Source organism: Artibeus jamaicensis, unplaced genomic scaffold (assembly GCF_021234435.1).
Source record: "Artibeus jamaicensis isolate MK-2021 breed Jamaican fruit bat unplaced genomic scaffold, CSHL_Jam_final scaffold_847, whole genome shotgun sequence".
Classification (NCBI taxonomy): domain Eukaryota; kingdom Metazoa; phylum Chordata; class Mammalia; order Chiroptera; family Phyllostomidae; genus Artibeus; species Artibeus jamaicensis.
The window spans coordinates 2435131-2454204 of NW_026522057.1; the positions used below are offsets into that span (position 1 = coordinate 2435131).

At 40.1% G+C, this 19074-nt stretch overlaps 1 protein-coding gene across 7 annotated transcripts in view; it reads right to left on the reverse strand.

The window, feature by feature from the left end:
- ST3GAL3 (ST3 beta-galactoside alpha-2,3-sialyltransferase 3) overlaps positions 1–19074 on the reverse strand; it is a 193999-nt gene that overhangs the window by 133986 nt on the left and 40939 nt on the right. Inside the window, exon 1 of one of the 7 annotated variants that reach the window (XM_053660211.1) lies at positions 6055–6112. The exons of the other annotated variants lie outside the window; for them this stretch is intronic. Within the exon in view, the coding sequence (XP_053516186.1) occupies positions 6055–6097 (43 nt within the window). The 5' untranslated portion in view covers positions 6098–6112. Of the gene's footprint in view, positions 1–6054; positions 6113–19074 lie in introns of those variants that run through there. 7 annotated transcript variants of the gene reach the window in all.

Here is a 19074-nt window from a genome sequence, read left to right on the forward strand (position 1 = left end):
ACCCTCATGTGCTGTTGGTGGGGTTGTAAGTTGGTGCAGCCGCTGTGGAAAATAGTACGGAGGTTTCTGAAAAATTAAAAATACAACTAACTATCTTATCACCCAGCAATTCCACTTCTGGGTATTTATTTGAAGAGATACAAAACACTAACGTGAAAAGATATATATGTACCCCCACGTTCACTGCAGCATTATTCACAATAACAAGATGTGGAAGCAACCTAAGTGCCCATTAACAGAAGACTGGACAAAGATGATGTGGTACTTAAATACAATGGAATATCCCTCAGCCACAAAAAAGAATGAAATCTTACCACTTGTAACGACATCTGTGGACCTAGAGGATATTATGCTAAGTGAAATAAATCAGACACAGAAAAACAAATATGATTTTTTTCACTTATATGTGGAACCTAAAGAATAAAATAAATGAAATGGAAACAGACTCACAGAGGACAAGATGATGGTTGCCGTATGGGAGGGGGCTGAGGGACTAGGCAAACAAAATGAAGCTATTACAAAGTACAAATTGGTAGTCACAACACAGTCACAGGGAGGCAAAGCACGGCAGAGAAGATAGGTAATAACATTGTAATAAATACGTATGATGCCAGGTAAGTACTAGATTATCAGGAGGATCACTTTGTAAAGTATATAAATGTCAAACTACTATGCTATACACCTGAAACTAATATAAAATAATACTGAATGTCAACTGTAATTGATAAATTAAAAAGAAACTATCAAAGTCATCAAAACTGATGAAAGTCTGAGAAACCATCACAACCAAGACGAGCCTAAGGAGACATGATAACACAATGTTACGTGGTACCCTGGGTGGGTCCTGGAACAAAGGAAGGACGTTAGGAAAAAACTAATCTGAGTGACATATGGACTTTAGTTAACAAAAAAGAATCAGTAGAGCCCTGGTTAGTGTAGCTCAGTGGATTGAGCACAGGCCTGCAAACTGAAGGGTTGCTGGTTCGATTCCCAGTCAGGGCACATGCCTGGGTTGTGGGCCTGGTCCCCAGTTGGGGACACATGAGAGCAACCACACACTGATGTTTCTCTCCTACTTTCTCCTTTCCTTCCCCTCTCTCTAACAATAAATAAATAAAATCTTTAATAAAAAATAAAGATTTTTTTTAATTAAAAAAATCAGTAGAATTAGGTTCTGTTAAAATTTTAGCACAGAAGTCTTCATTTCAGCCACATTTCTCTCTTTCTGTATATATGCACGTATACATCTATGTATGCATGTATGTAAAATATCATACTAATATTTGATACATATTTGTGTGTATTTGTGCCTATTTCATTTAACATTTTAGCTTTAATGTTTCCTTGGGTCATTAAAAATATTTCATATCATAATTTTTAATGCCTCTACACTAACCCTCTGAAAGAAGCACACATATTTCCACTATTTAACTGTTTTCCCACAATCAAGACTTAATTTAAAATGTGTTCACATAAATATAGCTTGATGAATATAATTTGTGAATATTTTAAGTCATCTTAAAAAATAAATTACCATGTCAAAATGTGCTAGAGAAAGAAGACATTATGGCACTATAGCTAATGTGAGAGAGTGACATGCTGGTCAGGTTTTAAAAAGTTCTTATCTGTTAGAAAGGCATACTGAGGCATTTATAGTTAAAATGACAATGTCTGGAATTTACTTTAAAGTTCAATGTAATTTTAAAAGTCCACATAATAAAAGAGGGCTCTCTGTGAAAGCACGGCCTAGACTGTTCACATGTGCCAGAGACCCATGGACAAGATGACTCTTCAGTCATCTGCCATATGACATTCTTTCCTTCATCTGGGAGAAAGATGTGCTTGATAGGCTATAATTAAAAGAACATGGTACCATTCCATTCTCAAAAGATAACTTAGTTATGAAAAAGGGACAGAACAAATAAAAAGTTGGTCAACAAAATGTTCTGTCTTGAAAACTTTTGTATACTTATTGCTTTGTAATATTTCTATTTAAAATAAAGAGGATATACGACCCTCAGTCCCCATCCGAAGACAGGAAAAGTTATAGTTGGTTGTCATCACTGCCATTCTCTTAAGTATTAGGAGTGGAAGGCATGGAGGGAAATGGAACACATCCCTGGTGTGTTCCAGGGACAGCGGAAATGTAAAATGGTGAAGCGGCTTTGGAGAACAGTTCCTCAGTGGGTTAAATATAGAGTCACTATATAACTCAGCAATTTATCGCTAAATATACATACCCAAGAGAAATAAATATCTTATGCCTACACAAAATTAAGCTTTAAATGATCTTTCTTTTTTAAAGATTTTAAAAAAGAGAAGAGGAGGGGAGGAGAAGAGGGAGAGAGGGGAAGGAAAGGAGATAGAGAGGGAGAGAAACATAGGTCAGTTGCCTCTTACATGCCCCCAACCAGGGACTGGCCCACAACCCAGGCATGTACCTTGGCTGGGAATCGAACTGGCAGTCTTTTGGTGTGCAGGCCAGTGCTCAATCCACTGAGCCACACCAGCCATAGTGAGCTTTAAATGTTTTTAGCAGTTTATTCATAAGAGTAAAAAAGTGGGAGCAACCTAAATGTCCATCAGTAGATGTATGGTAAATAAAATGTGGTATATCCATACAACAGAATATGATTTCATCATAAAAAGGAATAAAATATTGATCCATGTTTCAACATGGATGAATCCTGAATCATATGAAACAAAAGAAGCTAGTCACAGAAGACCACACATTGCAGGGTTCAATTTATATGACACGTCCAGACCAGGCAAATCTATAACGACAGAAAGTAGATTAGTAGCTACCTAGGGCTAGGGGTGGTTGGTGGAAAACGTGGAAAACGGAGCACGACTGAAAATGGGTACAAGGTTTCTTTCTCTAACACTGTTGTACACCATACGCAAAAATAAAACTTGTAGACAAAAATATAGACAGTAAGCCCCTTGACATCGGTCTTGGTGATGATTTTTTGGACTTGATACGAAATGCAAAGGCAACAAAAGCAAAAATGTGGGACTACATCAAACTACAAAGCTTCTGCAAAATGAAAATAAGAGAAAACAGCTGCAAATCTTATATAACTGATAAAGAGTTAATATCCAAAATATATAAGTAATTCATATAACTTTAATAGCAACACCCCACTCCAAACGATCGATTTAAAAATGGGCAGAGATCAGGAACTAATGGACAAAACTAAGGGGGAAGGTGGAAGCAAGGAAGGGAGAGGGGTTTGGTTGGGGTGGAGGGGAGCAGTGGGGAAAAATGCAGACAACTGTAAAATAAAACAAATGCAGACAACTGAACAACAATAAAATAATTTTTTAAAGTATTCTATTTATTTATTTTTAGAGAGAGGGACAGGAAAGAGAAAGAGTGGAAGGAAACATTAATGTGTGGTTGCCTCTCATGCATCCCCTACTGGGGATCTGGCCTGCAACCCAGGAATGTGCCCTGACTGGGAATCGAACTGCAATCCTTTGCTTCACAGGCCCGTGCTCAATCCACTGAGCTACACTAGCCAGGACAATAAAATAATTTTTTTTTAATGGGCATAGAATCTGAATAGACATTTTTCTAAAGAAGACATATAGAGACATTGATGTGGCTCAGTTGGTTGGGCAACATTCCATGGAGGAAGGGTTGCCAGTTTGACTCCTGGTCAAGACACGTGCCTGAGTTGCAGTTTTGGACCCCAGTTGGGGCATGTAAGAAAAGCAGCCAAACAATGTTTCTCTCCTCTTTCTCTCTCCTTTCCCCTCTTTCTAAAAAGAAATAAAATAGCCCTGGCTGGTGCAGCTCAGTGGATTGCATGTGGGCCTATGAACCAAAAGGTCACCGGTTCAATTCCCAATCAGGGCACATGACTAGGTTGTGGGCCAGGTCCCTGTTAGGGGACATGTGAGAGGCAACCACACACTGATGTTTCTCTCCCTCTCTTTCTCCTTCCCTTCTCCTCTCTCTAAAAATAAATAAATAAAATCTTTAAAAATTTTTAAAATAAGAATAAAATAAAATATTAAAAATAAATAAGTAAAGAAGACATATAGATGGCCAACAAGTACATGAATAGATGCTCAATATCACTGATCATCAGGGAAATGCAACTCAAAACCACAATGAGATATCACCTCACTCCTGTTAGAATAATTATCAAAAAGACAAGAAATAACAAGTGTTGGTGAGAATGTAGAGAAAAGGAAACCCTTACGCATTGTTGGTGGGAATGTAAAGTGGTTCAGACATGACAGAAAACAGTATGAAAGTTCTTCAAAAAAATTAAACATACAGCCACCATATGACCTAGCAATTCCACTTCTGGGTATTTTTCTAAAGAAAATGAAAACGAAGCCCTGGCTGGTGTAGCTCAGTGGATTGAGCACGGGCCTGCAAACCAGACAATCGCGGTTCGATTCCCAGTCAGGGCACATGCCAGGGTTGCAGGCAGGTTCCCTGCAGGCCAGTTCCCAGCAGGGGACGCATGAAAGGCAACCATACATTGATGTTTCTCTCCCTCTCTCCTTCCCTTCCCCTCTAAAGATAAATAAATAAAAATTAAAAAAAAAAAAAGAAAATGAAAACGCTAAACTCAAAAATGGACATGCACCTCCATGTTCACTGCTGCATTACTTACAACAGCCAAGATATGGAGTCGACCGAAGAGCCCACTGATGAATAAACGGGTGAAGAAAAGGTGGTGGATACGCAGGGGGGGCGAAAGTTAGTTTACAGTTGTGCGTACATGAAACATACAGCGTATCCTTGTATTATTTTATTAATTTTTATGTTATGTATTTGTGTTATTTGTCTTATTGTTGTTATTTCACATCTTTACTTATGATTTATCTTTTAGGTAATGATAGCTGGTAATTTAACCAGTAACCAACGAGCTGCTTTTGCCTTTTGCCTACCTCTGTATATTGAAATGGAATATTATTTGGCCATGAAAAGCATTAAATCTTGCCGTTAGCAACAACATGAATGAACCTTGAAGACATTATGCTGCACTAAATGAGAAAAACACCATATGATCTCATTTATATGAGGAATCTTTTTTAAAAATTAAAAAACAGCTCATGGATAGAGAACAGATTGGTAGTTGCCAGAGGTAGGGACTGAAGGGAAGACCAAATGAGTGAAGGGAGTCAAAAGGTACAAATTTCCAGTTATACAATGTCATGGGGCTGTAATACGCTGCAACTAGTTAACAGTACTGTCCTGCATATGCGAAAGTAGCTGAGAGAGTAAATCTTAAATCTTTGCAACAGCATGGGTGCATCTGGACAGCATTATGTTAAGTGAAATAAGCCAGTCAGAGAAAGATAAGTGCCATATGATTTCCTTCATATGTGGAATGTAATGAACAAAATAAACTAACAAACAAAATAAAAACACATGCATGGTTTGGATTTATGGCAGGCCCATCCCCCTGGAGCAACATGTGGCCTTGAACCATTGCCTGGCCTCTCCCCATAGGCTGCAGGCGCTGAGGTGGGTTGCACAGGGAGGGGTAGGGAGGGTGGAGGGGGGATAGAAACAGACTCATAGAGAACAGACTGACAGCAGTCAGAGGGGAGGGAGGTTGGGGAGCTGGATGAATAGGTGAAAGGACTAAGCAAAAAAAACCCTCATACACACAGACAACGGCATGGTGCGTGTCAGAGGGGAGGGCATGGGGGGAGGGGAATAAATGGTGATGGAAGGACACCTGACTTGGGGTGGTGAGCACGCAACACAACACAGGTGATGTACTATAGAACTGTACACTTGAACCTATATAATTAACCAATGTCACCCCAATAAACTCAATGCAAATTTTTTAAAAGGAAAAAAATTATGTAACTATGTGTGGTAACATGTTAATTAGACTTACTGTGGTATTGTAGTGATCATTTTGCAATATATACAAATATCAAATCATTACATTGTATACCTGAAATTAATATAATGTTATATGTCAATTACACCTCAATAACATCAACTAAATAAATAAATAAAAAGAGGAAACAACACTGTTACCTTAAAAAAAAAAAGTGGAAAGCTGATCATCTCACCTCTAGAGAAACATGAACCCCCACGGTCATGAAGGCTGATCATGGAGGCATCTGTTTTGTCTTCTCCTTATAAAGTAAAAGGAACTTTACTGTTTGGATTTGTTTTAATTTAAATAATTTTATTGTTGTTCAATTACAGTTGCCCATATTTTTTCCCCACCCCTCCCCCCACCCCCTTCAAACTCACCTCCCTTTCTTGCTTCCACCCTCCCCCTTGGTTTTGTCCATGTGTCCTATATAGTTCTGCTATAAAGTAAGATTTTTTTTTTAATGAGAGGATTTTTAAAAAATGAAAGCAAGAAGGAAACTTCACCAGCAGTGGGCTAAGAAATCAGCAAAGGTAATAATTACTATTTAATATTATATTGAGAAGAAAATTAAAAAGACTTGGTTTAAAAAAAACTTCTTTTGGTTCCTGTCCTCGGTATTCTGAACCTTTTATTCAGAAACTTATCTTTTTAATTTTTAATTTAGGGCTGGACAGCAGAAGGGAGTCTCATCTAACCTTTGACTGAGAATGCTCTTGTCCCTGTGTCCCCTCCAGAAGATGCTGCAAACTGAGGGCCGACAGATGTGTGATGTTTAGCCCACCAAGTGTATAGCATTTTTAAAGTTTGTTAACATTTGTAAGTCAGGAGATTTCACAAATTTACATTTCCAGCCTCTCTTGAAAAATGGGCAGATTCTGTCCATGGAGGAGAGTGCTTCTTTCATTCAACAAGGATAACAAACTGCCTTTATAAATTAATATCCGAAGTACTTAGAAATGTTAGCCGGGTCTTCAAAATGCGGAAGAGGATGTGCAGGAACCAGGCAGATGGGGACCGGGTGTAATCAGAGCGGGCAGAGGTGTGGGGTACACACCTTCGAGGTGCACTTTGAGCTGCCATCTCAGGCTGGGACAGTTACCCTACTGCCCCCTCTCACAGCACCTCCAACTCTTCGCTGGAGCGTGACAACAGATGTAAGTAAATGCTCACTTGTATTCAATGCTGGTTTTCCCATCTAGACTAAAAACGTTCTGGCTGGTGCGGCTCAGTGGACTGAAGGCAGGTCTGTGAACCAAAGGATTGCTAGCTTGATTCCCCGTCGGGGCACTGCCTTGGTTCCGAGCCAAGTCCCCAGTAGGGGTGTGTGAGAGGCAACCACACATTGATGTTTCTCTCCCTCTCTTTCTCCCTCCCTTCCCTTCTCTCTAAAAATAAATAAATAAAATCTTTTTTAAATGTCTGCTTTAAAAAAATAAAATTAATGAAAAATTAAAATGTGATACATACTGTCTTCTTTTCACAATACTCTTTACATTCAGCACAGTACCTACGCTAAATACAGCAGACGTTCAATAGATATTATCGAATGGTAATACATGAATGACCAGATGATGTGGAGAAGGATCAGGAAACACGCAAAAACCCCACCATCCCCTTCCGCACCGTAAAACAAAGGATCAAATGAATTGGTACAGAGTTACTACAAACGTGTAGAAGTCTGTAGTTTGGAATATTTACAAGATACTTGGTCCCACCTCCCTCAAAGAGATAATTCATTGCTTTACATACTGATTTCTCAGACTTAGCCTTTACTACCCAGTCCCTTCTCTGGCCTCTATCCTATAAATTCCATTTTCTGATCAGCAACACAGGGGCCTGAGTCTGTCAGAGAGGGGAGCCCGCCCAGGGGCCTGCACACACCTGCATGCACGGCAAGGCGCAGCCTTCTGGAAACATTCACTGCAAAACTCCCCACAGGGAGTGGGGCGGAAAACAGCTCTGAGTTCTATTAAACTGTATTATAAGGCACACAGTTCCATTTTCTCAGTAAAACCAGAACAAAAATATGAAAGGGAAAAAAAGCAAGTTAGAACTGGCATCACAACTACTATCATTATTTTATGTGAGAATAACAAGGGTTCGATACCAGCACATGCAGTCCATGTTAAAATTTACCCAATTGCCCCTGAAATGTCTTTTATGTCGTCTTTCTCCTCATATCTGGATTCTAACCGAAGTTCACCATGGCACTTGGCTGTTCTGTCTCTTTGGCATCTTTCAGTTCGGAACAGCCCCTCTCCTCCACTCTGTTTACTCAGGTGACTAATTCTTCTTTTTTCAGGGTCTGGGTCAGCTGGACTGTATTTGATTGTTTCCTTATGATTAGATTCAGGTTTAAATTTTTGGCAGAAACGCTGTAAGTGGTTAGTATTTCTTACTGCATCAGATCAGAAGGCATATATATCAGACCATCACATTAGTTATATTAAATGTGATCATTTGGTTAAGGTGTTGATCATCAAAACATTTTCCCTTTGTGAATAGTAAACTGATAAGTATTAATACCAAAATTTTAAGCTGATTCTCCTAGTGTGATAATGGTACTGTGGCTATGTAGGAGAATATCTTTGTTTTTAGGAGATGCTAACTAAGATATTTATAAGAAAGTGTCAAAAACTCTGCACCTTACTTTCAAATAAATAAATATTATGAACAATTTTATGCTCACAAATGTGATAAACTAGATGAGATAGATGGACCAATTCCTTGAAAGACACAATTTGCCAAAACTCACACAGGAAGAAACTGACAATCTAAAAGGAATAAACTGAATCAATAATTAATAACCTTCAAAAACAGAAAGCAGCTGGCTCAGATGGGCTCACTGGTGAATTCTACCAAACACTTAAGGGAAAAATTAAGCCAATTCTCTACCATCTCTTTCTGAAGATAGAAGCAGAGAGAATGCTTCACAATTCATTCTTGAGGTCAACATTACCCTAATGACAAATCTATACAAAAATATTACAAGAAAACTATAGATCAATATGTCTCATGAACATATACAATAAAATCCTCAATAAAATATTAGCAAATCTAATCTAACGATGCATAAAAATAATTATGTACCACAACCAAGTGGGATTTATCACAGTTATGCAAGGCTAGCTCAACAATTAAAAATCGATTAATGTAATCCATCACATCAGCAGGCTAAAGAGTGAAGTTATATAATCATATCAGTAAATGCAGAAAAAAGCATTTGACACAATCCAATACCCAGTCATGACTTTGGAAACTTCAGTAAATGAGAGAAAGAGCAGAATTTCTTCAACTTGATAAATAATGACATTCCAAAAAAACCCAATGCTAACATCACATAATTGCAAGAAACTAGCAGCTTCCCCTCTAAGATCAGGAACAAGGCACAGATGTCCCTTCCCACCAGTCCTTTTTAAACACAGTACAGGAAGTTGTAGCTAATGCAATAAAATAAGAAAAGGAAATAAAAGGTATACTGATAGAGAAGAAAAAAATAAAACTGCCTTTGTTTGCAGAGACATGATCATCTATGAAGACAATCTGAAAGAATTGACAAAAACCCCTGAACTAACAAGCAAGGTTGCATGACACAAAGTTTAACAGCAAAGCCAATGACCTTCCTATAAACCAGCACTGAACAAGTGGAATTTGAAACTTAAAACACAGTGCCATTTACATTAGTACCCCCCTCAAATGAAACAGGTATAAACCTAACAAAATATGTGTATAAGAACTCAACAAGGAAAAACTACAAAACTCTGATGAACAAAATCAAAGACAAACTAAAGAAATGGAAAGATATTCCCTGTTGATGGATAGAGAGACTCAATATTGTGAGATGTCAGCACTTTCCAACTTGATCTATGAATTCGAGGCAATCCCAATCAAATCCCAGAAAGTAATTTTGTTGATATCGACAAACTGATTCTAAAGTTTATATGGAGAGGCAAAAGACCCAGAATAACCAACACAATATTGCAGAAGACCCAAGTTGGAAGACTGGCACTACTCAACTTTAAGACTTACTGTAAAGTTGCAGTAATAAAGATAGTGTGGTATTGGCAAAAGAATAAACAAATAGATAAGGGGAACAGAATAGAGAGCCCAGAAACAGACTCACCTAAATACAGTCAATTGATCTTTGATAAAGCAAAGACAATACTAATAGTCTTTTCAAAAAGTAGTACTGAACCAACAGGATACCCAAATGCAATAAAAAAAAAGGGTTATAGACACACACTTTACACCTTTCATAAAAACTAACTCAAAATGGATCACACAAAACTGTAACATTTTTAGAGGACAGAGGAGAAAACCTAGATTACCTCGGGCTTGATAGTGACTTTTTAGATATAACACCACAGGTGCTGTGTGAAGAGAATGAAAGACAAGCCACAGTATGAGAGAAAACATTTGTAAAAGATGCATCTGATAAAGAACTATTATCCAAAATATACAAAGAACCCTTAAAACAACCCAATTTTTAAAATGGGCCAAAGACCTAAACAGACACCAGACAGACTTAAAAGACTTCACAAAACACAATATTACAGATGGCAAAGAGTATATAAAAAGATGTCCCATATCACGCGTCAACAGGAAATAGGAAATTAGAGCGACAATGAGACACTACTCTACACTTGGAAAACCAGCCAAAACCTGGACCACTGAGCACGCCGGACGCCGACGAGGATGCGGAGTGGCAGGAACTCTGCTCACGGCCGCGGGCGTGCAGACGAGTGCAACTGCTTTGGAAGGCAGCTTGGCAGTTTCTTACAAAGCTAAATATACCCTTACGATACGATCCAGAAATCACATTCCTTGGTACTTAGCCAAAGGAGCTGAAAACTTATGTCCACACAAAAACCCACACATGGATGTTTATAGCAGCTTTATTCAAAATCACCAAAACTTGGAAGCAACCAGAATGTTCTTTAGTATGTGAATGAACAAACAGACTGGGCACCTCCAGAAAACAGAGTATTATTATTTCTAACAAAGAAATGAGCTATCAAATCATAGAAAGACATGAAGCAACCTTAAATGTATATTGCTAAGTAAAAGAAGCCAATTTGAAAAGGCTACATACCGTATGATTCCAATATATGACCTGGAAGAGGCAAAACTATAGACAGTAAAAAGATCAGTGGTTCCAGTGGGGAGAGGGGAGTAACTGATGAACAGGTGGAGGACAGGGGGTTTTAGGGCAGTGAAGTCATTCTGCATGACCCTATGATGGTAGGTACAGGGCACAGAATGCATTGCACCAAGAGTAAACCCTAACATGACTACGGACTCCGGTGACAACAGCAGGTCAGTGCAGATTCATGTGCTGTAACAAATGGACTTCAGGGGGGACGCTGAGAATGGGGACTGGGCTCACGGAACACCTCTGTACTCTCCCTTCAATTCCGCTGTGAACCTGAAGCTGCCCTAAAAAATGTGTTAAAAACTTTGCAACTTACTTTCAAATAGTAGAGAAAAATGTGTGTCAGTCTGTCTGCCGAGAGAGAGAGAGAGAGAGAGAGAGAGAGAGAGAGAGAGAGAGAACACACTTGTGGCAAAACCTTAAAATGTTACCTGGAGAATCCAGCTGAAAGGACCCTGACATTCGCTGTATTGTTCTTTCAACTTTTCCACTGGTTCGTAATTTTTCCAAAGCCAAAAGTTGAGGTGAAACAAATAAATGAAAAGGCTTAACGATGGGTCACAATGGAAGCCCTGGACCTGGGCAGGTAGTAGCCTCAGGGGGACAACACTGAGATGCCAAGGCTTGAGTCAAAATCCCTCCATTTGGGGGGGGGAAAAGAATGTAAAAAATCACAGGCAGGATGTCAGCCAGGAGCCAGAAATGCAGGCACTAGAGGTAGATTAGACATGAGTCCGGAGACTGAGGTAACTGAGAAGGCTCTGGAACGTTCACCCTATTCACTCCTCTTCCTTTCTCACTTCCATTTTCTTCCTTACGAGAGCATTCAGAACCTAATTAACAAATTCAACATTACAGTGATTTTTTTAAAGATTCAAAAACAAAGGCAGTATTAACCAAAAGAGAAAAAAACATATTCCCATCTTTTCAATGCATTGACCGTGTGCTAAATGAAAATAAGAATCTTAAAAAAAACATGCAGAAAAAGGCTCTCAGTTCAGAAAGGATGGCGGCTCTGTCACCAGAGCTCCGGGCAGCAGGAGACGTGCGTGGCGCTGGAAGCAGCACGCACACACACGGGATGAAAGCACCGGCTCCAAGTGCGCTACCTTCTAACTGTCCCACCGTGTTTATTTTTTTAACTTCCATGTTCGTGGGGGAGAGAGAAATGACGTCCCACATCCAGAGCACACATCTCTGACACAGATCATCTTCTGTAAAACAAGTGTCCACCACAACGACACCTGCCACAGCCTGGATGGTGAAATGATACCCACACACACGCAAAATACATGGCCATGAAAGATGGCCTACAGTGATACACACCGAACCTCTAAGAATGGGATGCATGCCTTTTATTTTTTATTCTGTATGTGTGTTGAAGTTATTTATATTTTTTAATGTTAGAGGGTATTTATTAAAGCGAGGACAGTGAAATAAGGAAGGGCTTGGCATAGAAGAGGGACGAGCACAGGAGAGGGACCAGGTGGGGAAATGAGCCTGGGCCGGGCTGCTTGGACTCACTAAGAAGTCAGAGAAAGCCCTGGAGACAGGCCCAGGGGGTCTGCCCAGAATGCACAGCTGCTGTCCACTGCTCCCCGATTTCAAACATCCTGGGGTCCCTTAGAGTTTAGGAGATGCCTGCCTGTAGGGGTAAAGGGGGGAGAGAGAGAGGCTCGGGTGACCTCCCAGGAGGGAGAGTGTGGTGTTGAGGTTATTTAAATGAGCATGCATTCATGTTTAACATGCATAACTAATTTAATTACGTAAGGCCTTGTGTCTTATAATTTCAGACTGTAAATCCTGCAACATAGAAGTTACTCAATCAGGAGGGATGGGCTGCGACAGGAGTAAAAGACAGAAAACTTGAACAACAATTAAATAAAAAAAAGAAGTTACAGAATTACAAACTTGTAAAAATATATGACACCTATACACCAATGTGATTAATTATATACAACAAAGAAAAAAACTAGACATAGGAAAAAGTTTGGAAGAAAATAAAATGAACAGTACCTAAGACTGCCTCTGAACTGTACATGTTTATTCTAAAAATCAGCCCTGGCTGGTGTAGCTCAGTAGATTGAGCGCAGGCCTACGAACCAGAGGATAGCAGTTTGATTCCCAGTTGGGGCACATGCCTGGGTTGCAGGCCAGTTCCCAGCAGGAGATGCACTACAGGCAACCTCACATTGATATTCTCTCCCTCTCTCCTTCCCTTCCCCTCTGAAGATAAATAAATAAAATCTTTAAAAAAAAAAAAGTTAGTATTAAAAAAAACCTTCCCTTTGCTCTTTAAATAAATAAATAAATAAATAAATAAATAAATAAATAAATACATAAATAAAACGAGCCTTTATAATGGCTCAGGCACACAAAGTTTTATCAAAAACTATAATAATTTCTGAATTCTGGTCTAACTGTTAGGTCACTGAGTCAAAAAGTCATGTCCAAGAAGATGTCACCCAATAGTCTTCCTTATTAAAAATAAATTATTTCTGAGAATCTCTCTTGTAACACACGAAGAAGAGTCTCTAATTTAGGTGTTCTAAACCAGTCAGTCTATTTATTGCAGACATATTCAAGCCTTCGTTTTGGGTATAAAATACAGGGCCCATTGCAAATAGCGCCCCTTTTTTCATCCGTAAAAATCTTTTATTACAAAATCATAAGCATGTAATTCTGTAACATTAACAGTATCACACTCAAGCACACCACATGACATTTTAGGTGAAACGTTCAGATTGCCGTCCATCTCGTGTAAGACAATCACGTACCCACACTCAATGGTGTTACTTCTACTGGACCCTACATGTGCACAAGTTTTACCTGTATATAAATGAATGTGCATGTTTTTTTGCCCAAAGGGAAAGAGTCAGGGAAAAGTGGAAGATGGAAATATCAGAAAGAGAAGCATGACTGATTAGAGAGGTAACTGATAAGGAGCAAAAGAATTCCATTGGACTTGAGGCCTGGAAATAACCGGCAGGGTGAAGATCTGATGAAGGCGGATCCAAGGCTGTGAAGCACCAAGTGCTGGGAGAGCACTGCTGTTGCGACAGGTGGGGCTGCAAAGACAGAGATCCAAACAGGAAGGGCTTTGCATGCCGTGAGAAGCAGCACTGGACACTTCCTGCTACAGAGCACAGCTCAAGAGCTTCAAAGTATCTGGCATTCAGAAGTGTTTGCTAAGTTGAATAATTTCTTCTCCCTTCTAAGCCATGAGAAAGGCAAGACAAGATTTTGTCAGATGCTTTGTTTTTAGTATTAACACTCAGTCAGTCACTTCCCAAGTAACTTTCCTGTTCTCACTTCCAGGACAGTTTCTTTTTCTCCAATAAATGTGGTCTCTGAACAGCATATTCCCTTTCATTATGTTTTTTAACACCAGTTCTACCTCAGAAAACCCGAATGAGGTTGCACCTTCCCCCTTGTGTCAATACTTTTAAAATCTGTTATGTTAATCTTTGCATACACCTGAGGGCTGGAGGCCTGATACACAGGGGCAAAGGAGGTCTCCTACCTCCCTCTCCCTCCTTCCCTTCCCTCCTTCTCCTATCTCTTAATGTTTTACACACACTCTAACTACAGAATATTCTGTTGACCCCAAATATTTCCATTTAAAAAATCTTCTGATTATGTGCTTTCAAATTACTATAGTTTATGCGCTCCCTGGAATGAAAGACGGAAGTCTTGGTTCCATACTGACCCTGAGCTCATCAGTATAATCTTATATTTGCTTCTTCACCTATAAAATTAGAAGACCACTTGCCAGACTTCATTATACCTCAAAGACCTGCTATACAGAGTTAAATGAAGAAAAAGATACATTAAGTATATTCATATTGCCTAAATAGAGCTTGAACTACTATTTAACAATGGGAATAAATTTATGCAAATGTACTGGTATTTCCTTTTTGTCCTGTAGTTTCCCTAATCTTCAATGCATGAGTTTTCAAGGCAGTAAAAAGAATATTTGAATTAAATAAGTTAAAATATATGGAAGCATCTAGACTAGAGTTTTCACAGAGAAGGAACTGAATCAACTTTAGGTCCCTTTCCTTTGCAATACAAGATCATATAGTTCATGAATGAAAGAAAAGAACCCAAGTCACAGCACGGCTTCCTACATGCCCCTCCAAACCACACTGCCGCCTCCGCCCCACTGCTTCCTCAGGTTCCACTCTCTTCATTGTTTCACTCATCCCAGGGCATCAGGACAGGCCTCCTGCTCAACAGAGAGAGGTCGTGTATGGTCCTCGTCTTGATTCTGATTTTGAAAGGTAAACTTTGAAGATTTCACTATTAAACAAGATGTTTTATGTGTTAAAACTCTTCAGATTAAAGTTCTCTACTAGTTCTCATTTGCTAAGCAGTCCTAGCATGTGTGAATGTTGAATTTTTATAAATGTTTTTTTCTGTGTCTACTGAAATGATATGCTTTTTCTTTTTAATCGGTTAAAACCTACGTAGTAATGTGAATGATCACGTCGATCAATTTCTGTAATGTTAACTCAGTGATGTTCATTCTTAGGATAAGCCCATTTACATCGTGATGTATTTTTTTATAAAGGGTGTGGCAAAAGTAGGTTTACAGTTACTTGTATGGAAAAATAATACAATTACTGATAAACAATAACACAAGAATAAACTCTGTGCGCTAGCCAGTATGCCTCAGTTGGTTGGACGTTGTCCCACAAAGCAAAAGCTCACCAGTTCGATTCCAGGTCAGGGCACATGCCTGGGTTGAGGGTCTGGTCCCTGGGTGGGGTGTGTGCGAGGCAACCTATCTGTGTTTCTCTCTCACATTGACGTTTCTCTCCCTCTCTTTCTCCCTACCTTCCCCTCTCTCTAAATAAATAAAATCTTTTTTTTTAAAAGAATAAACTCTGTGTTTCATATATTAACAATGTAAACCTACTTTCTGCCCAACCCTGTATATTGTAGGATTTGCTAAAATTTTGTTTAGGATTTTTATACCCATATTTTTAAGTAGCTTGGCCTGTATTTTTCCTTCCTTGAGTTGCCTTTGTTGAGTTTTGGCATCAAGGATGTGCTAGTCTCAAAAAGTGAGTAAGAGGTACCCCTCTTCTTCTGTTCTCTGGGAATCTCTGTTCTCTTTTGAATCTTTTGAAGAAATCTCCAGTAAATTCATCTGAGCTTGAAATTTTCTTTGTTCAAAGATTTCTGATTACCGATTTCATTGGTATAGGATTTTAAAGTTTTCCATTACTTCTTGAGTCAGTTTTGGTCAGTTATATTATTCTAAAAGTGACCCATTTTCACAAACTTCTCAAAACTTTTCACATAAAATTGCCCACAACATCCTGTTATTATTTTCCCTACATCAGTAACTGTTCCGGTGCTGTCCCCTTTATTCCCACACTGCCCTTCTGGAGCCAGTGCTCCCATCCCCCCAACCCCTGCCTCCTCCCTGGCCGGTCATGCCAAGAGTTTGCAAATTCCATTAGTCTCTTAAAAAACAAACTGTTGCCTTTAAAATCCTGTATATGGTTTCTTTTTTTCCCATCAAACTCTACTCTTTATTATTTTATGTCTTTCTTTTTTGGGTTTAATTTACTGAACATTTTCTAACTTCTTAAAACAGACGTTTAGATCATGGGTTTCCAACCTTCGGGTCTGTGCTGTTGTTGTTGTTTAGGCCTATAAACCCCCCCACGTGTGGGCTTTAGTAGCAATTATGCAAGTTAATGACACGCAGTATTTTCAGTGCCATTTATTCAGAATGTTTTCCCATTTCCATCACAATTTTTTTCTTTGACTTAATGATTATTTACAAGCTTATTTCTTAATTTCTAAGTATACAGGGGTTTTCTAGTTATCTTTCTGTTACTGATTTATAGCTTAACTTCACTGTGGTCAGAGAATTTATTTTGTATGCTAGATGTGTATATCCTTGGATACTTGTTGAGACTTACTTTATAAATGGGCTGAGGCTTCCACTTCATTCTCCTGATACACTCGAAATTCTTTTTTTAAAAAAAGATTTTATTTATTTTTAGAGGGGAAGGGAGGGAGAAAGAGAGGGAGAGAAACATGTGCCCTGACTGGGAATGGAACTGGTGACCCCTTGCTTCATAAGCCAGCACTCAATCCACTGAGCCACACCAGCCAGGGATAAAGTCGAAATTCATTAATGTGACTTGTGCCATTATTTATCCACCCAGTGAATGTTATCCCCCCGTTTTATACCCCACGTGCCAGCTATACTAGACTTCCCATAGTTTTCCAAACGTGCCACACGCTTTCATACTTTGTGCCTTTGCCTATAATCTTCCCCTTGCCACAAAGGCCCCTACTGTTCTCACTGCTCCTCCTTAAACTTCTCTGTTCAGCTCAGATGCCCTCTCCACAGTGCAGCCTCCCCAGACATTCTCTCCACCCCGGCATTTCCCCAGTTGGTGAAGTACTGAGGCAGCTCGTATCACCACCTCCCATCTTTCTGTCTCATCTAGACTCCTCTCTGCTGCCAGAGTTATCTCCCTAAGATGCAAATCTGACCACACTTCTTTCCTGCTCAAAATCCTTTCACCAGCAGCTTCCCTCTCGCACAAAGTCCAAACTCAGCATCTCGTAACAGACGTTCCTGGCCCTTTTCCAGGTCCCTACACCTTTACTCACGGTGCTCTCCCTGCCTAAACTACACTTTCAGCCTTATTCACTCATCTTTCAAGTCCTGGCTTGAGAGTCCCTTCCTCTACAAAGCCTTTCCTGCCCCTGTCCCCTAACACTGCACTTCTAGGTCAAATGAGCCACTCCTTGTATACGGCAATGATCAAGTGAGGGGAGTGAGGGGAGAGAAATTCCCTTAATTAGCTTTTAATTATGGTGTTTACTTTACTTTTAAGTATCAGTTAAGGAAGGCTGCCAGAGGCCTGTGTTCCCACAGGAGCGTGTGGGCAACACTGTGGGCACAGCTCCGCGTCCCCCTGCCTCACACGCGCGGACACCCAGGGCACCTACTCCACAAACACGCCTTACCAAACCAGACTGCGACTTCCTCAGAAGCAGAGGCCGAGGGTTATCTAATTTTGATATTTAGAGACTAGAACAGTAACTATCTTTTAGAAAATTTTATTTATTTATCTTTATCCTCACCTGAGGACATGCCCACCGTTACTAGAGAGAGAGGAAAAAAGAGGGAGAGAAAGATCGATATGAGAGAGGAAAGCACTCACTGGCTGCCTCTTGTACGTGCCCCAATTGGGGACTGAAGCTGCAACCTAGGCAAGTGCCCCGACCCAAAATGAAACCCACGTCCCTTCAGTCCACGAGATGATGCTCCAACCAGCTGAGCCAGACGAGCCAGGGCAGTAACTGTCTTAATAACTAAGTGGCTGTGAAGTGAACCTTACCGAGGAAATAAAGTACTTTAATTACTGAGGAAATTAAATTCTAGGTACCTGAAGAGAAATTCCAGAAGACACTCTGTGTTCTGTTCATTCTCTTCTACACAGAAGCCTGGACACCACGTCTCCACGGGCTTCCCTACTCACCGTACCAACCACTAGTGGACCTGCTGCACCAAACCCGAACTCGCACGCCTGACATTAGGCCCTTCGTACCTGCCTCTGCCCTCCCTCTCTAACCTTTGTCTCACTACCCCCTCCGCAATCTCGCTTGCTTCAGCAATAGTGCTGATGTTCTACTTCTTGAGAGTTCTCTCCCATGTCCCCAAATGTCCCACCCCCACCTGTGGGTGGTGGTGTGCTCCAGCCCCCGTGGGTCTCTCCACTGAACTTTGTGAACTTCAATGAACAGTGAACTCCAATGAAACACCCCCCGCCCCTTCAGAACCCATCTCTTTCTCAAGGTCTTCCTGGATTTCATTTCTTCCTTCTGATCTATGAAACCCTTCGCCTGGCCCTGTCTTACCCCTGGCTCCTTTCTGTGTGCCTCAGCGTGCCGTGTGCAAACTCCTGAGGCTCCGTCCCCCCTCCCTGTGTGCCCCAAACTGCCTGGAACAAAGCTGAGTGTGTAACCCACTGTCACTCAGCAGTAATACTTGTTGACTGACAGGAAGTCATTGATATTTCC